At 37.0% G+C, this 25,668-nt stretch overlaps 1 protein-coding gene across 2 annotated transcripts; it reads right to left on the minus strand.

Moving 5' to 3' along the window:
• Positions 1 to 787: 787 nt before the first annotated feature.
• LOC102788172 (regulator of G protein signaling 8-like) lies at positions 788 to 25,231 on the minus strand. 2 transcript variants are annotated; one of them, XM_006797818.2, is made up of 5 exons: positions 25,066 to 25,231; positions 9,376 to 9,485; positions 7,716 to 7,777; positions 4,057 to 4,223; positions 788 to 3,436 (listed from the first exon to the last, which is right to left on the minus strand). In XM_006797818.2, the coding sequence occupies exons 2-5, from the start codon at positions 9,474 to 9,476 to the stop codon at positions 3,242 to 3,244; spliced, it is 525 nt and encodes a 174-aa protein (XP_006797881.1). In that variant the 5' UTR covers positions 9,477 to 9,485; positions 25,066 to 25,231; the 3' UTR covers positions 788 to 3,241. The 2 variants fall into 2 exon arrangements, with proteins under 2 accessions (XP_006797881.1, XP_006797880.1); XM_006797817.3 differs by having other exon boundaries at positions 9,376 to 9,489.
• Between the last annotated feature and the right edge of the window lie 437 nt (positions 25,232 to 25,668).

The following is a 25,668-nucleotide window of genomic DNA, read 5'->3' on the forward strand; positions in this document are numbered from 1 at the left end:
GAAGATGCTGAGCAAAGATCTCCACACCTAACCTATCAGCACACATTTTAATTTAGTTTAGAATTGCAGTAGTAGTTATTGTGAATTAAAATGATCGACTCTGAGTTTAATAACTGGTAACTGTAATTCTTGAATATGATCATCAAATAATCAAATATCAAACATCAAATAATTATAGAATCATTCTAAATGTTTTGAAGTATCACTGTTCTCTGGAAAAGGATGTTTATTGCTAGAAAGAATTCAAATTGATCATGACATAAAGTTTGCATGTAGCTGTCTGTGGTTCAGGATGTTTGTACGTTAGTTTATGGCATATACATAATAAGAGTCCTATTGCTTCATTTTTAAAATTAATCATTTAAATTTAAAGAAATAAAGAAATGCATGTTTCTCTTGTTTTTCAATTACATTCAGCTCATTTACTTCTTTGAATTTATGTGAGAAAGACTGAAAAGTCATTAGCACATGTGCTCAATAAATTGTATTTACTGAATATTTAGCATGCAAAGTCTTCTAATACAAAAGCAAAATTTAACAACCAACAATGCAATTTTGAATCTGTTCTTCAAACATTTAATTTTAACAGAGGTGTGAATCATGCAGATGGAGAAGTGGCTTCTCATTAATTAGAAATGTTTTGGTCTGCTTTCATTGCTGTTATAAAATGGCTGGGAAACGAGGTCAGCCCGTCTGTCTGTGTGTCTGATCAGTGGATGAGTGCATTTTCATAACTCTAATACCGTTTTGGTATAATGAGAATGAAGTCACACAGTGGAACAATAAATGCAGATTAACTTTTTTAATGCAAAAAGAAGAAGAGGGAGATTACATTCATGTGGAGCACAGTAACATACCATATATGGCAGTATGCTTTTTTTAGTCTTTATCCGTTTTCTGGAATTTCAAACAGGCTGGCCTATGTGGTACACATGCACTAAAGAAAATATTTACCACTCTTTAAGTGCTCAGGAAAGTTTTGCATTTAATTCATTTAAAGGATTGATAAGTTAAGGAGCACATCTAATGCAGAAACACATCAAATGCTGAAGGAGCACAATGACATATTATAAATAAACTTATCTGCAGTATTTGTTTAACATACTGTACATGTTTAAGAATATATAAACAGTAAATCTGAGTATTGCATCATGCAGAAAACTATTTTCAGCAAAGATTAGATGGAATTCAGTGGAAAAGTATCAGCAGGACGTTGTATTTCATTGTAACCTTGATGGAACGTCTGCTGTTTATGCTGCTTGTTTTGGTTAATTAGGTATCAATCCATTATAGAATGGAATTTAAATTACTCTTTAACTCTACTTGGAAACGTTTTTGCTAGTCGATAATCCGTAAAAAACTCATTACAGTTCAGTGACATATTTTAAACCAACCAAATCACCAGAAATGATGGTGGGAATCTCATTCGGGAATCTTTGACTGCCTAAACAATTGTTATCATTTAGAACAGAAGTGAAAGCTAAACTCTGCCTGTTGAGCTGAGTGAAATGAGCTGACAGATTACCTGCAGTTTAAGATACACAGTATTATGCAATAACAACATCGAAGTGCAATTGATTATTTTGGCACAGTTTCAGATATTAAGTGGTCACTCACTTAGTTGTTCATTGTAAACACACAAACTACCACAGCAGGTATAATTGCCTGCATACAACAGTGTCTATTTCACAGACAAGGTAAGACAAGTAGTGGCAGGGCTGAGCAATAAAGCAATAATGATAATTACCACAATATAGTTTCCTCAATGATAAAATATATCAGAAATATTCATAAATCCAGTGAACTCTGGAAAAGAGAGAAAATAAAGCAGAGAGACCCTCCTCCCATTGAAAAAGACACCCTGCACAACATTTGTGCTGCTTGCTGTGACCCATGTTTTATTGTGATAGCACCCTCTACTCGGCAGAGTAATATAATGAAAGCAAATAAGAAGGATGATGCAGGGCTGCAAAGTCCACAAAGAGAGGGTTGGGAGTAGATGCATAAGATGGAAAAGAACGTACAACATGTAGGCCACCCAGTGACTTTTATATAACCTGTGCTGTTTATTATCCAGGAAAACTTAAACCAACACCTGGTTTCTATGTGTAATGACCATTCAGGTTAGGAACAGTTACTGGTTGTAATATATGTAAAAGAATGTGAACAGGCCACAACCAGACAAATCATTTATTTTGCTCTGAAAATTCCTACACATTTCTGACCAACTGCAATCACGGAGGTAAACAAAGGTGCGATCAAAAAGTTCTGACTTTACCAAGGAAAAGAAAGAAAGAAAGAAAATTCAGTTATAAAAAGAATAATAACTTTAGTTTGGCTAGAATCCGCACACCTCTTCCCCGCCTCTGCTTTTTGCAGATATGTCCAAGTGGTCACATCATGACTACTTGGACTGGACAAGTCAAATTTGGGGAGTAGGCAGCTGGTGAGAAAAAATAGTGTTGGCAAGGCCAAAAAGATTCAGGTTGCATAATGTTCACACAATCATCAGTCACACACACACACACACACACACACACACACACGCAAAAAGGTATGTTCTTGGTCATAATCCAACTACTTGCTGTGATATGAAGTTTGGTGACTGGTCTCTCAAGTCTAAGGACCATTGTGAAATCACAGGTTCACAGTTGGTCAGAACTGTACTTCCATGTAGTGATCAAACAGTAACAATCCAGAGGTGCACATTGAGATTACCATAAAGGTTTTCTTTTGCTTTTAGGACTATTTGAACAACTCATTTGATTTCTTTATTGACTGTAAAGTTTCTTTACTACATAAATGCATATATCAATTCAAACTACCACTTACCAGTCTTTATTTGAGTCTTTTATTTGAGTTTATAGCCCAAACATGAATATTTGGGCTATAATCACATAGTGCATGACTGATATAAAAATAAATAACTTACATAGCTAAAGAACTAACAAAACATAGCAAATATTGTGATAACTATCATTATTGCATGATACTGTACTTTTATTTTGATATTTCAGACAGATTGCTCAGCAAACCATTAGCTTATAATCATCCACACTCATTGTACTGTATATTGCAGTCCACAGAGACAAGTTTTAACTACAGGGATTGCATGCATGGAGCTGGTGTTGATAAAGGAAACAGTCAAGCAGGTCACCCCATCCTTGCAGATTCACAGTATTAAGAGATTTCAAAGGATAAATGATCTACAGTAGAGGTCCAGTTTTATTGCCACTGTTTGTCAAACAGACCTTCGTTGTCCTCGCGCTTGTGCCCTGTTGACTATATCCTGGTACATCTTGGACCTGAGAAACCGTGGGTAGGAGTCTTTCTCCATGAGGCTGTAGATTTTACCTTGGACTTCATTGAGGCTGGTTGGGGTGGGATCCGCCAGGCCCTGCTTAGTCCTCTCCCTGGTACGGTAGTCAATGTTAATCTACCAGGACAAAGAGAGGAAAGAATAATTTTGAAGATAGGAGTCATTTACTTTCATTAATGTAATAGTCAGTTTGTTAATTTGTCATAATAAATAATAAAATGTCCCCCTTAACTACATGCATGAACCTCCTCTGAGGTCTTCCTCTTTTCTTCCTGCCTGGCAGCTCCATATGCAACATCCTTTTCCCAAAATATGCACTATCCATACTCTCCAGTATATGTGCAACCAATCTTGGTCTTACCTCTCTTTGCCTACAAACTTTGTCTACAAACCACTCAACCTGAGTGGTCAGTCCCATTTTGGTCAGTCCCAGTGGACATCTTAGGATCTTCAGCTCTGCCACCTATAGTGCCAGCTTCTGTCTTGTTGACACTGCCAAACCATCATAGCAGGTCTCACTACCATCTTGTAAATCTTCCCTTTCAGTCTTGCTGCTATCCTTGCTTGTCGCACATCACTACTAGATGCTACCAGTCTACTTCTATCCTGTTACCATGATAAGAATCTTTTAATTTCTTTTGACCGGGTTTATCATGGGTTTAAAGTAGTGAATCATGGGTTTAAAAATTAATAGTCTTTTTATCGATTCAAGTCTGTCGAAAACTGCATTAACTTACCTCTCTTGGTGCCTGAACCTCAACAAACTCTTTAAATATCTTGTTTGCTTTTGACACCAGCTTAGCTGAGCTCTTGATTTTTTTGTAGTCTTCACAGGCCATCCAAAACTCAATATTCTCATCACTGAATTCTGATTTAAGAAATGTCCGGAAAGCTGCCAGCCCATCTGAGAAAAAAAAAAAAAAAAAAAAAAGAATCAAAAAGTTAAAGAATGTAAAATATAAAAACACATAAGACTCACGTTTCTGTACAGCAGCTCATTTTACCCTTTATTATCCTTTGGTGTATGATGAACATAAGCAGGAAATTGTATTATACCGTAGTTACAACATAAATAAATCAGGACAAAATATTCCCACAAAGAGAACACATTTTTGTCAGCCAAGATTAGTGAGTAATTAATGTGCTCCCTGTTGACGTTATGAGAAGAGGGGCATGTTTTTCTATGTGCCTGTGTCATATGCTGACATGTCATTTCCACCCTTTCTGCTGTTTACCTCTTAACACGGTGCAAAGCATGTTTTATGCAGCAATACTGTTTTGATTGGCCTCCAACAGCATATACGCTTACTGTGTTTTTTGTTCTTCTTACCAACAAAAGCACGAGAAAAAAAACCTTAGATTTTTTTCCCAAAAAAAACCCCTCAATTAAACCAAATGAGACAAAAAGTATTACACTTCATTTATTTGAGGATGACTGACAGAAGAATATGAATATGTTTTCTGTATCATTTGGGACCTCATTTATCACAAATGAGTGTGAGAACTGGAGCTAAACATTTCCAGTAACACTAAATCACTGTTGGATATCAACTTAATGGACGTTTTGCCATATTTGTCTCTAAACAAGTATAGGATGATGTCAGGTTTTTGCACATGAACTGTTACGTTTAGGTAGTTTTACAGATTTTTTTGTGTTATTTGAAGGTTGTTTGTAGATAAATGAAACAAAAATAAACCTGTTTTTACGTTAAAGATACACGAGCAATCCACTACTATGGCTATATAAGCACTAACAAGCACAAATGCACAATTCTAGGTTCCTGTTAGACACCATCACCAGACTTCTTACTCCTGCTCAATCTGGTTTTCCTAACATGACTGTGATTTTTTTTTTTTTTTTGCTGGTAAGGTCAATGGTATCAGATCACAGTTCAAGCCAGGAACCTTCCAATCTGTCCAAGTGTCTCAGCCCACCCCATTGTCTGAGTTTTATCCAATTTCCATGACAGATCTGCCAGATATAGTTTGCATATGTACACTTCTTCATGCCCAATTGATATTCGTTGCAAATCTTTTAATGAGGTTCTACTTATCACCTCCACCTCCTGTCCATTATCAGCCAGTCTCTATCTTCTGTGTACATGACAGTCACTGCCATCCTTTTAAAACCTCTCGTCAGATCCCACCATTTCAGACATTTACAGCCCATTTCAAAACTTCCATCAATTTGCTAAATCCTTAGGAAAGTTGTGGACCATAAGTTACGTATTTCTCCTGTCCTCACCCTTTTAGACATCTCTGGTACAGAACCATTAACGTTTTTTTCCTCTCGGTATTTTTTCTCCTAATCTGTTATGCATAAAAAAAGGTATTGCTTGTTATTTTGTTCTAACAAGTCACATATTAGCTAACAGTGCCCACAGGTTGTATGCATCCAGATGAAATACACAGTATTCCTTTTAAAGCAAATTAAGGTTAAAACCCTATTACAGGAACATCCAGCACTCTGTTCCTATTGATTTAACATCACTTATGTAATCCAAATATGTGTGTTTGTATCTACATTTTGTAGTGTGCTGCTCTAATGCTTGGTCAGTTGAAACAGGATGCACAGGTGCATCACGCTCCCTGTGTCTAGGGAAATCCTCTAGTTTTGCCTGGGAAACATTATTTTGTTGTGTGTCAAACTGATGTGTTATGTCATAACCTCAATTTTAATGAAGCTGTTCAAGTGAGTATGACTTTGCTTCATTCAAGACTACAATTTGTTAGCCTAGTGTTATGGCGTTCAACACTGAACAAAACTGGGATGCAGCTGTTGCCACCCACCGTTTGGACTCCAACTCTTATTAATATTTGCAGAAATCTTGTCCAAAACACGCTAATAACTACACACGTGTCTATTAACTGACAGCAATCTTAAAAGTGCAAGTAACACCGTGCAACAAGGATACATTGATTTGGATAGGACTTCAGTTTTGGTGTATGTATGAGAATTATGGTGTGTTTTAAAGTCTTGTTCTTTATTGTCTTTGCTGGTGAAATGATGAGGAAACAACAAAGGGACATATGTGTTTTTTAATATGCCAGGTTTGTAACTGCTCATAAACCCTGGTATCTTTCACCTGGAAAAGCCCTAAATTGTACCGTATGTAAAGATGAATGAATTTCATATAATTGTACTAAGAACAGAATACACAGAGACCCAGCTAAAACATTCACCTAGCATTTCATTTAAAAAACAAAAAAAGAAGGTAACTGTGGATTGACATTTAGTTAGCAAGGACAGTAAAAATAAAGATGGTCCTGGGTGAACTTTAAAAAAGTGAAATGATACAATGATGGACACCCTAAACCTTTCCTGTAATAGAACTACTGGGATAATCACGTTATGGTTTTAGACATTCATCATTCACCAAATATCCAGCAGTTCAAGCTCACTCATGTTTGGTTATATTCATGTATAACAAAACAATGATTTTAATTATTTGAGACAATATTTGGCAGATTAATTGGCAAAAAAGGACAAACAAATAGCTAGTTATAACCTCATGTGTTTCTTTATCAAAAAACATTTTATAGTATTTCTCTCGCCTTGCTACAGATACTGACACATTATTGCCACAATCATTGGTCATATAACTGGACAGGTATACAGTGTTTTTATTACCATTTTTAGGGAAGCATATGTTGTAAATTGTGTGCTTGATCTATGTACATGTATGCATACGTACAATAAGGAAGACAAAGCTGTCAGCTCATCAAATGTTACTTGGGGTCAACAGTCCCGAAGGCATCATTAAACTCATCCAGTACTAGCTGACTGACCCAAGATTTTGAGTTGTTCCAGGAAACGTGGATAGGACCTCAAGCAGCCTAGATTAAACGTTCACGTCCTACAAATGACAATTGATTTCTATATCAGTAAAAAAAAGATGGATTTGACCTTTGAGGTTCAGCAAGACACGAGCATCCTAATTGTAGGAGGAAAATGTTTGAATTTGATTTGAGTTGATCCGACTCTCACCAAGTGAATGTGCCCTTTACTCTTTTAGTTTAGAGTTTTCTGTCAAAGACACTACGTCACATGGCTTGTCAGCACAAAATAAATCCATGACCTATTTGTGCAGACAGACGTGTGAGTTGTGAGTGCGTGCTGCTGTCTGTTTGGTCCAAGGGGAAGGTCAAAGACGAGGATGTGACTCATTATGCGGCACGGACTCTTAACAACAAAGAAATGACACACTTGCATAACGTGGGCTTGAAAGGAGAACAGTAAAATTTGTTTGTCCTGAGCGAAAAATAAAAAGTATTAAAGAAACTGGAAGGGGCTCGTTTACTTCTGTATAAGGTGGCTTTCATTTTCTTGGGGCTGGCTATGAGTGTTCTGCGCAGTACGAACTGTTCCCACAGAAAATAGAAAGTGTTCACTTACACTTATGAGTGAGGAGGCTATCGAATGATTCAGACCATCGAACAACTTCATCGGTTGATAGTCTGATGGAGAGAAAGACAAAAAGAAGTGCCTCAGTTACATGCTAATCAACAACTATGCTTTAATGCATTTTGAGTCCTCTGCAGTGTTTTATATAAATTCTTGAATGGCAGCTGAGTTTAATGCATGATTAATTCCTCCTCATACTAATTCTTATTCTCAGGGCCATAAAACATTTCAAATAACAGGTTACTTTTAAAGATTAGAGGAGACAACAGAGCTACAATTAAATGATTCATGTCTTCCACAGCATGTGCATAGCAGTCTGAAATATTTTATGAAATATTTCTGAAATATTTTAAAACAATGCCACAAAGGTACACCGTCAGAACATCTGATGGTGTACCTTTTTTCCAACTGGCCAAAATAATATTTACTTGATTATTACTAGCCTAAGCGCAAAAAGGGCTATGTTAAACAGACAATTATGCTGTACAGTTTGCTCTGTCTGTGCTTTTGGCTCATACAGTTAATGACATTGAGAAAAGATTAAAAAAAAATGGGGTGTTAAATATGGAACTTATGGAATGTCTATTTATATGCAGCAACATGTAAGTAAGTAATCTATATATAATTAAGGGACTGTGTGTTTCATTGTCAAAAGAATAAAAATCATAAAAAGTGGCATGCAAGATTAAATTCAATGAAATATTTTGTAAACAGATCTATAAAAGAGGACTTTTTAATTTCCACCATGAATCTGTATTTACATGCATTATGGTGAACCTGTACATATGAGTAACATGCACCTGACAAAAAAAAATTCTTGGACATGCTTTAAAAAAAAGACTGGAAAGTTGGCTAGATCAGTTCACACGGTTTGAAATGCCATCGCCTAACATACATTTAGAAGGTTACTTATCCAACATTAAAGTTTTGATGTAACCCCAAAGTACAGTAAGCTTGACTTCATAATATGTCATATGATATAATGTAATTTCGAGGCCGTAAACACAATTTGGAAATACCAAAAATGGTTATATTTAACATTATATAATATTATTATATCATTTTGATATATTACATGTCATTGTGGTGAAATTAAACTGACCAAAGACAATTTTATAAAATGCTATACATGCTATAAATTTCAGCCAGTTGATAGGTGGGTGCTAGGCAATATGATGATATCATAATATCTGATATAGATAAGAATCAGACAGCTTCGAAGCCTAAAGTGCATTTGTTTGCCAACTTAGGTTGGGCAGACAAACAAACAGAATGGTTTAGTGCAGCAGTAACATTTATACAGTCATTACAGCGGGACATGCACCGCTGAAGTTATCTCCTCTAGTAAATGCCAAGGGTGATTCTTGCAAATATGTTATGACTTACGACTTGCATTAATAATAATAACTATAATAATAAAAATAATACTTGTGTCATTCTCAGAATGTATAATACTTTTGCCGACATACTGCTCAAATGGAAAGTAATAAATTACATTCATATCACCTCAAATTAAAGGAAGTCTTAAAGGCAACTTTTCCTTGAAAGGTCTGATAATTCTAATTATTTTACACAACAACAGGTCAAGCACAAACATAATTTGTAGTCTTATAAAACCAGCACAGGAAGGCGTTTTTTCTGGCAAACTCACTTCAGACACCTGGCTGTGGTTTCGTGGGCTGGAGGCAGGAATTCTGAGAAGTCATTGTAGGAGTCAGATTTGTGGGACAGACAGCCTAGTCTGGTCTTCATGGTGCAAATCTTGCTGAAAAAGAACACAGTATTTAATGGTTTTCAACATTTTTTTTTTAAATCATGAAAACTGACTTTTGCATCATTTTCCATATTGTCATGGTACTTTGGAAGAGTCGCCACTTTCTGTAACACTACCTGCATCAGGACTGAACCTGTGCTCCAAAATCATTCACAGCACTTTAACCACAACACACCTTCAACCTTCTCCATTGGACCCCCTCCCCCTGACCACTTCTTGCTTTTCCCTGTGCCATGCTATTTATAATATACCAGAAACACCTCTACTATCAAGAACCTTGCTCTTATACAGTTGCTGTTGCCAAGGTGGCTAATCATATGTTTTGTCTTTGCGTAATTGGGCTGTTCCTTCAGATGATGTATTTATAAGTTCTCAAATGTTGATGGATGGCCTGCTGAATAAGCTGATCATAAAGAAACAAGATGCAGGCCAACTGAATCCAAAAGACAGGACTAAACATGGACAACAGGTGCAACTCCATATGCAAAGAGCCGATTCCGTATGGCTGTGCCTCATTCAGAATGGAGCTTCAAACATCACTGATACCCAACTTTCCTTCCTGAGGTGTTTCGGTGTGGCTGTGTAATGCACGTGATGCAAAGTTTAAAATGAGTTTCACAGAGTGTGAAAGGTAAAGATTTTTTTTTCAATTTTTCTGTGTTACCTGCACGATAGATAATAAAACAAATTAAAAATGTATTTTTGCCGCTATTCTGCTCATCATCTTATTTATTACCATTAAACCAATCACAGTGATAGAACAGCCAACCAACAGCTAGGCTTATTTGTGATTTCTCTATAAATATATATATATATAAATATAATTTCTCTATATCATGTTTGTAGTATTTAGATGACCATTCAACATGTGGGGAGTCTTTAAAAGCCCCACTGTGTATTTCCCCACCCACCTCGCCCACACCCAACCCCCAACAAAAAAAAAAAACAGCATCTCTCATGGACCACACTGAAACAAACCATATCTCCATCTCTCATCACAGTCTGTCCTGTTTCATTTGTACACTGCTGCTGCCATGTACAATTTGTCACTGTTCTGCCTCTGGGACAGATGGGTCACTCCAGATGGGGCATGGTTATAAAGATGCTGTTTTTTAAAAGTAAGTCTATACGGATAGTCTCAATAAACTGTCATTAAGTCTCACTGTTGTCATTAGTACTACTTACTTCCTTATGTAATTTTAACTGTAAAATGCTACTGGTGTATCACTGTGTATTTAAATCCAGTGATGTCTGTCATCACTGAGGAAAAGACGTACCCTAACTAATAACTCTATGCTATATTTATTATATATTATATATTTGTGTCATTTGGCTTTCACCATGTCTTGATATTGTAGATCATTCATTAAATTTCAGATTTTAATTTTCATAAAATACTTAGTTTGCTAACTGGAAAAAAGCTAAACTAGTTATCTATCAGTTGTTATACATTACATGAACAAAAGTACTGAGCTACCTACACGTTACACCTAGAGAAACTGCTCTGCCGTGTAAGCTCATACTATGAAGTTCCCAGCACACAGTTTTTGTCCTGATGTGAATGCCAAGAGGAGTTTTGGAGAAACATTGGTGACTTTATGTGGCTTTCTTTCTTGGTGACTGAGTTGTTGTGGTTGGTAAACACTTCCACTTTGCAATAACACCACATATATTTGAGCATGGAACACACAAACTGACTTATTGTTTGCAAATACTGACTCAGTGATTAGGTTCTTGATTCTATACAAGTGTGGCACCTTGAAAAACCTTGAATTCAAAGATAAAGAGGTGTGGAAAAGTATCATTGTCCCTACCGTCTACGACATTTTACCAGATGACTGCATGACTTTTGTTTTATCTGTAGTAAAAGCCAAATAAAGTCACTCTTTGTTTGTTTCCAGTCTTTCAGCTGATCTACGGTAAACAGCTGCTGACAGTAGCACGTATTTGGGTAAAGATTTGTCTTGTCCACTCACTTTGTTGCAGTGTTACATCTACAGGATGTTTGCTTGGCTTTGGTGATAGTCCTGTTATGTAAACATTTCCAGAGTGGGCTACTTTATTAGACACTGATGAGCTTTAGAATGACTCAAGCAGTTTGTGTCTCCATCCTTCTTTCCATTATAGTTGTCCATCCATCATAAAAGCCATTATTTTGGATAATTATCCCAGTTTAGTGTCCCTTTTTCTTCGATGACATCAGTGCAGCAGAGGAGTTGGAGCACTGGATTGTTTTGATGTTTGGACCTTGAAGTGGGAACATTGCATGAAATGTACTGTTTATTAGCTGACCGGAATCCATTTGTTGGACATAATGGGCTTCATCCAGCACATGAATTCCAAAGCTCTTTAAAATATTACTTTTTGTTCTTGGTCTATCCACTCCTGGGTGTTTTGAGGTGTTGCATGCATGTAAGAGAGTGTACGTTCACTTATGTTTGAGCTGCACTAATGCAGAAGGTTTGTGGTATTGCTATTTAATGAAATTTATTCAGCACTCTGCCATTAAGTGGAAGAGATAAGCCAGTGAAGTAAATCTATGTTCACAGAGGAGAACATGAGGTTACAAAACAATCAATGAAACCTAGAAGATTGTGCACTGACAGATTTGTTTGGGTTTCGGTTATAAGTTAATGCTCTGTCAAAAACCTTTTCTATTCATCAAACGTAAATCTAAATAAAGACTGTAGGAGGGTTGTTTCAAATGCACTGCAGATGCGATGCAGCTTGCCCCAGAAACGCCCAAGTTATATATCGGATGTTATATATAAAACAAATCCACTCAACTAGAAAGGCAGCTTATGTGTCATCTATATGAGTCATAATCTCAAGGTGCACTTAACACAAGGTATTATTGAAAATTCATTTTCAGAGAGGAAAGCTAAAATAATAGGCAGGGATATTTTAAGCATGATAGACTATGTATAGACTTAGTTAACTAAAGATCACTAGTGAGGGCTGAGTTTTGCGTCAGTAGTTAGAAACATTATAAAAAAAGACTGATGTTAGAATGAAACAAATATAGCAATAACACCAGAAAGACTAAACTTTAGATTTAGATTTAAAATATCACATGACAAATTTGTAATGTGATTTTTTAAATCAAAATTGTCAAATTTAGTGGCTGTTAAGCAGCTTTTACACACAATTTCCCCCACAAGATGATGCAAAGCTTTAAACCTATTAACATCCACCAGATTTCTGCCGATTCCTCTGATGCAGTACGAGCATTTGGTCCCATTAAGCTAAAGAAGCATAGTTTCAGATACTTAAACATACTTCCCTTTAAGCTCTCTTACATGTGTTTTGGCCTTGCAGTTCTTCACTTGTAGGATTTTGATTTGGATCTGCCATATAGGTGAAGATTTCATAAGAGTTGATGTATATATAAGCAAGCAATCAAAATATATGAGGTTAAGTGTTCAATGATAATAGGATTGGTAAACTCCATCACCTGGATGGAAATGTACATGTGTCAAGTAGCTTTAAGTCAGCTGTGGAACACGGAAACATAGATCTATACATTGCAGAAGGTGCTAACGTTTTTTTTTTTTATCACTGAAGTAATGTAATCACCAAATCCATTTACTTGTGTGATGTTTGATTCAAACCTGTTTCAGTTCCAAGCTGAAATGAAAGCATAATGTATTTCTATTTAGTACTGTCTATTATTAAATTCAATTTGGGAATACTTATTCACATTCAGCAACATAGTCATTTCTATTCCATTTTAATTTTGACTTACATTATTAAAAAGCTTAGCTTTCTCATATTTTCTTGGCTTAAAAGAATAACCATACTTATATTCAGGCTGTTTCTATGAGATTAAAATCAAATGTTTTTCACATTTTATTTAATTCTATTAGTGGCAGAGGGCGTGCACAGGCATTTAGGTGTGTGGAAACAGCAAAAGGTAATGCACAGGCTTTCCTGCATGAATAATAAAACAATAGTATTTATAAGCTCCTCTTCTACAAATATTATATTTGCCAAGCAGTTTGTGGCAATAAATATTTAACGTAATCAGCTGCTTCTTTAATAAATTTCAATAAATGCTGAAAGTAAACCCCAAATCCACTTGCTGCAGGTGCTGTAAAGTAAGAGACCTTCTAGCCAGCTGAGCAAACAGAGCACTGCAGTCAACAGAGTCGTGTTTGCAGTGATGAACTTTTCAAATGTAATAGCATGGCCTACTAGTAAATCACAAAAGTGTTGTTCCCTCAAACAGGTGATTAAAAAAAAGGAAATGAGCGAACATCCTTAGGTGTCAATTAATAATAGTAGTAATTGATTAATAATAGTCTGTGAGTGAATTTTACAAAAGCAGTATAAGAGTGAGAAAACTGACAAGGGTGCACTTAGCAGACTTAAACAATGACGCAAAGCTGCAAGACTCACAACAAAGCTCACTTAAAATGCTCTCACAGAGAATGAAGACTAGTTAGAGAGTTGATTGGGATTCATTCCATTTTAGTGGTGCACAAGAAACCAGATCTGCCAAGGTTAGGGCACAAATGGGGAGTGTCTACATTACTTATTTGTTATTTTACTTAACATAATTTGTAGTAACCAAGCTATGCTTTTAAACTGCACTTCCTGCAAAACAGTGCAGTCATTTAATCATCCCCTTTATGATCAGTGAAAATGAAAGGTTATTTCATGCAGATTGCATAATGCATCGAACATATTGCCCTTAGATCACAATTAGTGATTTAAATTGAAACGCATCTGGTCATGAATTCATGTTTGGCAATAATACTCGAGCACTTAAATTTGAAATACTGGCACGTTAGGCAGCAGCTTTCATCCATTAGAAACTATGCATTATAGTTAGATTTTGTTTGTGTGCCAGTGTCATTCTTTAGCAGGCAGAGGCCATCAAGTGAAACTGATAAGGAGAGACATTTATATATTGATAAGCTTGTTTGATGAGCGACAAAATTGTCAGTATCATGGCAACAGATGCCCTCCTCCTGCTACTTTGTCTTTTCTCCCTGCCTCTTCTTCTTTGTTTAGACAAATCTGTATGTCCGTGGCTGTTGTGAGGTACATTCTTCATCTGCAGTATGATGCAGACACGTGCTGCTGCTACCGCTGAGCTATTTATAAAAACCCCTGACAAATCCGTGTAGTCAGGGGGAAGCAGTGCATGTTCTATTCAGCCATGCAGCAAGGCTGGCTCCTGGAGGAAGGAGGCTAAAAACAGCAACAGCGCTCGAATGCCTCGGATACACACAAGTACGCCTCGTGAATCTAAAAGTACAGGAAGCATCCGCTAGACTTCCAGTGTCTGAGTTCCCTGGTGGGGTTGGTGGATTAAGATATTAAAATGTAGATCATGGAAGCTGCGTCTGTGTGTCTGCATGTATATGAATATTCTTTGATGTTACCTAACTTGGTGCAATGCAGGTTTTAAGATGTCTCTCCATGTCCTCATTTTTGCATGCTGACAAGAGACGCTCTGCAGTTCTATACACTGTATGTGTGTAGTATCAGCTTTTAAACAAATCCTGTAAAAAGGGATTAGATTGATGTACATATAGCATATTCATCCAAAGAATTTCTACTTGTCAGCATGCTGGTGTATACTGGTAAAATGCATTTATTTGGTGCTAAGGAGAGGGACCATATTGATTAAAAAATTAATGTCGTACTATTCTATACACTGCATGACCGCGTAGGGTACATGTACAGGGCCCTGGTGAATATGTCGGCAGTGACGCTGCGTTGACGTTAAAAGCAGAGGGCATGCGTGTCAGGTCATCTCTCAAGTTAAGAGAAGATAATCTTATGCACAGGTCACATCCCTGCTCTTGTTCCTGTTGAGTGCCAGTAAAAATAGCAGCCTGTCAAGTTAAAGTTTTATACATTGCTCTTACATTTTCTTCCTACTTCCGAGCCCATCTCACAGCATACGTCATACTGTTTCGGCACTCTGTTTTGCTAAAAGACACTCACACTTTATTCCAACATTTATATGTTTCCCATTATTGTAAAGTTATTGTTTTACACCATAGGTTTGTCTCTTCTTGATTGCCACTACTGCTATTCTGCTTCTACTTCTACTTTTAGAAGTACTCTAAAAATTGAAAATAAAAACACTAGAAATCCTACAATACTGTGTCACCTCTCCAAAGCCAGACATCCATCTAACAACCCATGCATCCATCCATACTCGACTCGACTTATCCAACTAGGGTGTTGAATTTATCTGAAAGTGTGGTCTCCATGTGTACCATCATGGACAGGTTACCAATGCCTAAAACTCTACCCTGAATATCAAATGTTTAGTCTAATTAAAAAAAAAAACGGCCAACACTTTAAATAAACTCTTTTAAATAAGAGCCTTAAAAGAACAAAAAAGACAATCATATAAGCTAACGTAAAATGTGTAACAACATTAACTCCCAATGCTTTGTAGAGCTCACATTGTGTGACATGTCATTCCAGTTTCAGTAAGAGCTGTCTAGCTTGCCATTAAATTAAAGAAACAACCCTGAATATGTCACTGTCTAGGTCACACATAACACTGATTGAAATAATGAGGAATTGTTTCACTTTTAGCAGGGTGACTCAGCCTTCCCACTATTTGTTAGTATTATATAAAACCTTTTAAACCCCAGACCATGTTGGATGTCAGTAAAATGGTCTTGGTTTCTCTCTCACTCTCAAAAACTCCAATAAACTTTATTATGAGGAGAACTCTTACACTGATTACTTAGGGCATGAGACTTGTTAGGGTTGTTCCTGAGTGGTTCATGTGCCAAAATAACCAGCTGCTGTAGTTCTATTTTTGTAAATTATATAATATGGACAGTTTTTGCTCCTCAGCTCAGTCTGTTGTGTATAGTCATGTTCATAATAGAGCCATCCTTTAAAAACAATGATTTTGCAGTGTCTGTAATACTGTCCTTAATAATCATCATAAAGAAAAGCATTTGAAAAATATATAGTTATTATTATATGCCTATTTTATATGATATTTATATTACATAAACAACATATTATGCAATGTTACTTATGCTATTATTTTTTCACTTAGTTCTTTGTCTCAGTATCATCACAATATCATTTGAGTACTTCACATCCACACAGGAACTGCCATTCACACATCTTTTAATTAATGGATCTATGAGCTGCTTAATTACTCCCCTCACTCACAGTCAGCCTTACACTCGCTCTTTTTCACACACTTTAATGAAAGTGTACAGTTGCTTATGTTATCTCTGCAGAACCACTCATGCATCCTGGCTGATTTGCTTCTGTGGCACTGTGTCACCTTGATGTGCGGACCTCTCGCTCTTTAGAGAACAAGTCAAAAATACTCTTTAAGGAATCAGCAAGTTCTTCTGGACCAAGTATGGCAAGAAAAATCACACAGAATCTTTTTATGTACATACATTTAGTACATAGATAGAAGGAGAAATGCTACTGGAGTGCTAATATTATGCTTAAATTATTAGTGAAGAAACAACAAAAGAAAGTATTTTCTTTTGTCATTCAAATCCCCAAAGTACTAGAAAACTCTCAAATCTTGGCTAGTCTGCTGCCAGATGTCACAATCAAAGTGCGATTGTTTGTCTAGCTCTACTCTCCATTCATTACATAAGGCCTGTTTTTGCTGTTTACGGGCTAATTAAGATGCACTGTGACTCAGATGACAAGTTATAAGGGTGACTGCTTTGCAGTTCAGCTTTGGCAAGTCCATCCATGTCCGTTCCCTCTCTGCTGCAAACTTGTCAGATTTGATACTTGAGTCACAGGAACACAGCTGTGGTCTTGCACTTGTGCCTTCGCCTGTGTACATTTGTGTACACTTGGCCACGAGAGCGGAAAACCGACTGCCCACAGAAGTATGTGTCAGACCATCTGATGTGTTGCCACCTTTAGCAACAACAGAAAGAGAAATCATGGCCGATTTCCGTTTTATTACTGGTCTCAGGACAGGCCAATTTACAACATGCATTGCCCTGAAGAACTGTTAGCTGCCATTCTGTTCCAGAAATATCTGCAGACTAGATTCTTTCTGTTGTCAGAATTGAAAGCCAGTTCGACAAAAAAAAATGAATAGGTGATAATCAAAGTGTTAAAGACTGTTTTCTGATATACAGTTAAGTCTATATATGTTTGAACACTGAAAAAAGTTTAGTTTTTTACCTGGTTACAGAAACATATTTGGCCTTGAGTTGATTTGAGGTGTGGTGTATATTTTGCTATGGACAGACAACATTCAGTCAAAGGAGGTCCCCAAAAAAAGCCACCCTTAGGCTACAAAAATTGAGAGAAATTGCTACAATAGTAGGAGTGGCCAAATCTACAATTTGGTACATCCTGTGAAAGAATGAAAGCACTGGTGAACTCAGCAACGCAAAAATACCTGGATGTCCACAGAAGACAACAGTGGTGAATGATCACAGAAGTGAACAACACTCTGAAGGAGTATTTACCAAGTCTACCATAAAGAAAAGATGGCATGAAAGTAAATACAGAGAGTTCACTGCAAGGTGCAAGTCACTCATAAGCCTCAAGAATAGAAAGGCTTGATTGGACTTTGCTAAAAATATCTAAAAAAAACAAAACAAAACAAAACAAAAAACACAGCACAGTTCTGGAAAACATTGTTTGGAAAGATGAAACCAAGATCAACCTCTACCAGAATGATGGAAAGTATGGAGAAGGCGTGGAACAGCTCATGGTCTAAAGCATATCACGTCATCTGTAAAACACGGTGGAGGCAGTGTGATGGCTTGGACGTGCACTGTGACACTAGTGTTTATTGATAATGTGATAAAGGACAGAAGCAACCGATGGACAATGTAAAGTGCAAAGAAGTGGAATATTATTGAATGCCCAATTTAGTCACATGATCTTAATCCAAATGAGCATGCATTTTACTTCTTGAAGACTAAACTTCACACATAAAGACCACAAACAAACAGCAGCTGCGGTGAAGGCCTGGCCGAGTATTAAAAAGGAGGAAACCCAGCATCTGGTGACATCCATGAGCTTAAGACTTGCCAGCAAAGGTTTTCAACCAAGCATTAGAAATGGCCAATTTATTTTCAGTTATTTAATTTGTTTTCTTTTGTTCACATGTGAATTTTGTTCCATTCCATTTTCCGAAAACTTTGGTGAATGCTGTTTACAGTAAAGTCTTTTGGATTTAAGGCAGTGTTTCCCACTGTAATTGCATTGCATTGCACTGTGGCATGCTTTTATGCATAACGGCAACTCGAAATGTAGAGAGAATGTAGAGAGGTTGTACAATGGTAAATTAATGAATGAATGAATTGTGAAGGATAGAAGAAAAAAATTATATTAAAATACTACAGCAAGTAACTGGGTAGCTGTGTGGACAGCACTAAAAGGACAGCACAGAAAATGCTCTGCAGTAGAAACGGTACTAAGGAAAACCATGAGGAAAATACAAAACAAAACAGGGACAGATGTAAGCAATCCAATGGGCCAAACATACATTTATGAAATGTGGTTTAATTGTTTTGGGTCCATTTTTCTGATTCTTTTTCTTTCTATTGGATTCATCATTTTATTATAACTTATTCTATTTATGACTGATAACTTAGACATCGCCATAAAAATGAATGGGTCTATATATAGTCACACCCATAAGCTAAAGTTGCATGTACAGTTGTGTTGATATGTAGCGAACCTTGATGTTGTTGCAAATTCAGCAAAAAAAGAAAGAAATCCTATTATTTTTGCTTGGTTAGTCAAATAGCTTTAAAACTACAATTATCTGCCATCTTTTGTGCCTTACAAAGATGTCATATTATTGTTATTATTATTATTCTTTTCCTCCATTTAGAACTTTGTAGTCATGGACTTCTCAAGTTCCATACATCGTCCATCTCAGAAGCAACATTCTAAAAGCAATAATGAGTTCTAAAACTCCTCTCAGGTTGCCGACCCCTGACCTAGGTGCTTATTATGGGTTCTTTGGCAATGTTTGGCTTTGTAGGCACAGCTATTAAATATTTTGCATTACATATACAATATTACACACATGCAGACACACATACACTTTCATGCTTTTTTATACCGACCCCAGCAACATCTGATGATTAGTTTTCTAAAATTTTCATTTAGTTAATCATGTTCCATAACGCCACAGTTCCTCAGTCCGCCGAGGCCTGCCATGAGAACACCTGAGCTCATTACTCACCTCACGAGTCAACCTGGGGTAAGAACTACCCAGGGGCTTTTCAGTACATAACACCCTGTTACTATTTTCATCTTCCTTTTACTCAAAAAAGTACATTCAGATTATTGTCACTTCCCTGCTGCAGGCTTCTCTTTTTTAGTTTATTGTGTAGAAACATAATCTGTGTTCACTTCACAAGCTCCAGCGGATTATAACTTAATCTCAGACAGAATACAAATGTACAGCACTGACCATTTAAGGGCACAGAACATTATCTGTTATTGCAGTTAGTTTGGGATCCTGAAAAAAAAGACCCATCTGTTCTATGAGTGCTACTACGCTTTTCATGTCAAGCGAATATATAATGACATGCACAATTTTGGTCACCCACAGTTTGGTCGAAAGTTCATTGGCTGTGAGTATATATGTAAAGGCTGACCTGAGAAGCACTGCTCTTTTATTTCCATCTTTTACAGTTTCAAAGTAACAAAGAAGGAAAATTGCTTGAAGCAAATGTTTGGGCACACTGCATGGTCTGTACTTAGTAACCGCCCCCCCAGCAAGTATCACATTTTGTAAACAGTTTTTGTAACAGCCAAGAGTTCTTCTTGTCTGGGGGAATGTTAACCCAGTTTTCCTGAAAAGTGCTCGTTATGTGAGGATTTTGGGCCATCTTGCATGCACTGACCTTTAAAGGTCTATTTTCAGATTTTCAAATCTGATGTGTGGTGTATTGCAAATTAGAGGCTTAGAGAGTTTTGGCACCCCTTTTTGCAAACATACTTTTGCTTTTTGCTGCTGAAATATACTCTATTTAAATACCTTCCTTTACAGAACTTGTTTGCAAAATGGAACATGCTTGTTTAGAACTTTACTTGATAGTTCCTAATTTTGTGGCGAGAATGCACAAAGCCTTGATATTTTTCCAAATGTGGCTGAGTGATGGACCAGAACACCACCAACCTGGATTCTCATAAGCTCTTTTACAGTTAATTGTAGAAGCAGTTCTCCAGAAAAGATTTCTCTGTCTTCTGAATCTCCAACCTTTACACCCGTGGGTACTGCTCACTGCTATGTCTTCATTACATTATCAGCTGAGGAAAGGGCTGACTAAAAAGGTTTTACTATCATTGTATAGCCTTATGTCTTTTGGAGTCCAATTCTTACTTAACCTATACAACAAAGAAATTAGAACAGTGGGGTTGCTGATTTCAGTTATAAGCACTTCAATGGCATGCCATTCTTTATTTCTTTGATTATTTCTTTGATTTATTTTTTTTAATTTAATAGGACTCTACATGCACTTTTAATGTTTTATGTTGGCAGCTGAAATTAATGTTATGGACTGTCATCACTGAGTTAGATAAAGGCTTCAAAAAAGATGTCTGAATGTGGTTCAAAGATGGCTGCAGGAGCTGCAAGACCAACTTGTAGAAAGACTTAGTTTGGACCGAGGAGAAACAGAGCTGTTCTTTTGGACCAATATTAGAAATTCAGATGATTCATTGTATTATGCACGTTGGAAATAAAGACAGTGATTTAGATTGAACAGTCAAATTCTTGTTTTTCTATTCCCCTTAAAAAATAAAGTTCCAAGAAGAAAGATGAAGATTCTTGAAAGTTACAAAGAAAGAAGTGAATGTAATGTATGAAAACACTGAAAATAATTAAAAAGACAATTATTGGTGTGGGTGTCCTACCATCCTTGCTCAAACAAACATATTAGATATATAGTATGATAGATTGATATTTTGGGGGACTCATCAAAGGAACCCTCTTTGGTGTCTCCTAATTTCAAAATAACTCATGTACACTCATCACCACTTTTGTGCATCAATATGATCAACTTCTAAAGACCTCTACAAGTACAAACTAAAATATTAAGGAGCATTATAACTCCCTTAGCCCAGAATTAGAACAGTGTGGTTCATTGAAGCAGTTTGCTGCTCTGAGGGATAATTAATTCACATTTTGATGCTACTGTAGCAAAACCATTTTGACTGGTGTACATTGGCTATCAGGGATAATGTGAATAGTTAAAGCGGCACTAATGGTTTTGTCCACCTAGTGCTTATTATGGGTTCATTAAGTTGATTAAGCTCATTGTAAATCAACCTTATGATTAACAATAAACTTAATCAGCTACATTAATACAATACAATACAATACAATATTACACACATACAGACACACAGACACTTTCATGCTTTTTTATACCAAAGTCGACGCCAGCAACAGCTGATGATTAGTTTTCTGTCAAAGCATTGCTGATCTTGAAATTTTAGATATTCACACTGACTGTGATAACCTGGTATGCCTCTTGAAATCCTTACATTCTGTGCTTTAATAATGTGTTACACATCTTTGCTTTCACCTCCCACAGTTCTCAAGTGACCACCGGGAGCCCTTACCACTGTCACTCACCTCGGGTGTAAAGGGAGGGCGAACAAGGCTGCCCAGTCGTTGGCCAAGTATTTATCTCAGAGCTATGTCAGATTACACTCAAGTAAATCTGCTTGTCACTGGCTGCACAGAACTATTAAAAGCACACGCATGTTTAGGATGATAAGGGCACGGCAATGACTTGCATTAGCTTGTGGAGAACATTTTGCTTAGTGATAAAATTAGAGCTTGTCATCTCCTATGGGCTAAATCTGAAAATGATGAGATGTGACTAGACTGAATGAGTTTGTTTTTTTTCTGTGTTTTTTTCCCACTGTTTCTTTTTTCTCACAGTAGGCTAGTCTAGAGTTTTGTGTTTTGTCTTGCTTTACCTGGGTTCATTGGCCCAAGTGTCAAAACGCTTTGTTCGGTTAACTGCTCACTACTACAGGCTGTAAGCCTGTCTCTTTTTCTCAGCCTGCCTTCAGTCATTTTTGTAATCAGTTTGTTACAGAGACTTATTTTGAATTGCAGAAAATCTGATTCACTCCTAGGCCTCATATTGTGTCTACTAAAAGCATTTCATTTCAGCAGGATTTAAAACTGTGTTTCATACAAATGTAACAAGAATACGCCGACTTCCATTGCTGAGCTACAGTGGTGCACTTGTGGTGACAATGCTAATTTTAAAAAAATATGTGATTTTCTTCAATCTCATAAAAAAAGATTACAGTACAACAGAACTGTTAACATGTTCTGCAAAATGCATTATGGTGATTGTACTTTATTTGTCGAGGCAATGTCGGACAATCATACAATAACATAAAACTAATGTGTTAAGTCAAATAATCTTTTATGGGAAATGTAATGCCAAGGGATTAGGCCTTTTTTTTCTTCTTTTTTGTGACAACTGGCAGCTGGGACAGGCACAGAACATGAGGACAGAGAGCAAAGCGAATGAAACGTGACAGAAGTCCCTCACTGGAATTGAACTGGGTACATTGCATAATGCTCACCTTAAATTACTGGTGCACAGGGACACAATTCTGGCATATGCTTTATCGACACAACAGTGTTGTACAAATACGAATACATTGATTAGTGTGTAATAACATCTTCCTAAAAGACTTCTTCATCCTCATACACTTGAAAATAATCCATTAAAAATACCTAACAGCAGGCATTTGTGGAAGCCACCATGTTGCCCCGCCCATCAGTGACTGCAATACAGTGATGGGCACTGGAACTCTGTCTAATCACATTGTATCCAAATAACAACAGACTGGACACATACTGTAAGTAGTTCTTATAGGCATTTGTGTGGCATGAAGGCAAATTTTAATTCATGCCTGCACTTTCTGACTCAGGATATGAAGGCTCATACCTATGATGAATTGGAACCTCTTCTCAAATGATGAAACAAAGAAGCAAAAACGTGAAGCCAGAGGATCTACATAAAGCATTATCCTCTTCCTTCTCATCTGAAACTTCATATCCTGAACTGAATTCAAGACTCAAACACATAAAAACATGCATAAACGTACTCATTTATTATTACTGTCAAAATTACGTATTGTCAGCAGATTAGACATGTGACAAAAAACACAAAACAAAACAGAACAACAACAGCAACTGGTTATAAGCTAACGTGTTAGCTAATTTTAGCCAGTGTGCTAAAAATCAGATTTTCCCTCTGATGAACAGTTTCATTACATTCTCACGTAGTATGTAAATTATTAGTTAAGTGTTCCTTCAAGAACATTAACAACAAAGTTTCACTAAGGAAGGGTAACAGAATCTCCTTCCCCACCCAACATATTGACACTGCAAACTTACTGATAGATTGCAAACATAGTGGCCTACACCCACTACAGAAAAAAATGGAGGCAGAGTTGATTGTCCTACACCGGCCACTAGGATAATGCACTTTAGTTAGGAGCAATAAGCTAACAGAATTCAGTTGACTGCAATTTGCAATACAATAACATCTTTTGGTGAGATTTTACACAGTGTACCTTTACTACTATTACTACTGCCCAAAAAACACTCACGGTAGCATTGTTAAAACTGACTAATCTAAACTTTACTAGTCCTGTCAGCGTTAATCTCGTTAAAATAACGTTAAATTGTTTTCCCCATTCCCAACAAACTGCATGTGTTTGCACATTTTGCAGTGACATTTTGCACATTTTTTGATTGAATTGACTGAATGCATTTCTACTAGGGGTTAATGTTCATCCAGAGTCTAGAACCACCACTGACAGGATGTGAAGCCTCCTTTCCAATGTAGAGATCCTACTATTAAAAAAATTATCAGTACGACTCTCAGAAAATAGGGTTTCCTTGTCAAGTACAAGTAAAACTGGCAAAAGGTTCACAGAGGAAAGTGATAGAAATTAAAAAAAAAAAAAGTCATTCCATATTTTAGGGGGAATTGACTGTTTGTTAATAAAATCAATGGCTGAAAAAAGGTAATAAGGATTAAAAGGAGTTTAGGAAAGTTCGGGATGCAACCTCACCCTCAGATGCCACTTGTGTAGACTTCAAAACCCTTCTCCGTTATTGATAGCAGTGCTGAGTGACATTTACTGGACTGAAAAGCCCTCAGAGGTACCAGAATCAAGGGAGGGAAAGTGGGAGGGTGTGAACTGATTTTCAGGAGTGCTTACAGGAAACGGAATTGAAAGCATGTGAAAATAAGAAAACACTTAGGAAGACATTTAGACTGGCAGTGTACACAAACACTCCTTAAAATTAGCTGCATGACACTGATGTTCAAAACTTCAATTACTCTCCCATGATAGTTTCATTAGTGTTTCCAATATTAGCCCCAAAGACGTCATATCACTTAGTCAACAGTGTTTTCCCTGATTTACTAGTAAGCCTCCATTCAAAGCTACACATAATAATCTGTGCTGTGAACCATCAAGAATAACAAAGACCTACATAATGCCTGGAGCTCGGTGTCTACAACAGAATTACATAACACTCTGTCACCCAATAAATTAATATGGATCCTTTACCTTGAGTCCGGTGTGAGAGAGAAGCTGGACTCTTTCTCCCCCTCTTTTTTATCACTGCCTATCCCCAACGTGCCTTTTGGCTGAACGCAGCCTCCGTCTAGCCAATGCTGTTGTGTATTTGTGTGAAACTGTACTGCTCAGCACTGAAGATATCTAGTGTTTCTGATGCCAGTGAGTGGGAGCTACATGCGGCATGCTCATTGGTGTGAAATTGTGAGGTGGGGGGGGAGAGAGCAGCTGAGATGGATGGAGGCAGAGAGTGGGGCTGGAAACAGAGAGAGAGTCGTAGGGGAGGAGAGCTTTGTCTTCATGGGGAAATCTCCGAGGACAGCCCAGAGCACATCTGTGGAGAGGAGAGGTGCTATTCGGTGATGTCAGTGAGGTTGCGTTTGAAAAGATGGGAACGTAAATGTAGCGCAGGAATACAGCTGTGGGTGGCTACTGATGCCTAAGGTTGACTACCCAAAATTCTCAAGAGGAAACTAAAACTATTTGTTTGAAATTAACACTCTAAGAACTGTTGAAATTGGTTTGATTGTGAGGTATTTTAGGACATTAGGGCGATAGCAACAGAAGTCATTTTATTTATTTATTTATTTTGTA

The sequence above is a fragment of the Neolamprologus brichardi genome, chromosome 17, assembly GCF_056152115.1.
Source record: "Neolamprologus brichardi isolate AB-2024 chromosome 17, ASM5615211v1, whole genome shotgun sequence".
Lineage (NCBI taxonomy): Eukaryota > Metazoa > Chordata > Actinopteri > Cichliformes > Cichlidae > Neolamprologus > Neolamprologus brichardi.

What these genes read in the sequence shown, in the direction of transcription:
- LOC102788172 (XM_006797818.2), bottom strand. Translation starts at nt 9,476, where the DNA reads ATGAAGACCAGACTAGGCTGTCTGTCCCACAAATCTGACTCCTACAAT. An exon ending in ACCACAGCCAGGTGTCTGAA is followed by an intron (nt 7,778 to 9,375) that starts GTGAGTTTGCCA and finishes TCTCTCCATCAG; the next exon opens with ACTATCAACCGATGAAGTTG. An exon ending in TAGCCTCCTCACTCATAAGT is followed by an intron (nt 4,224 to 7,715) that starts GTAAGTGAACAC and finishes TTTTTTTCTCAG; the next exon opens with ATGGGCTGGCAGCTTTCCGG.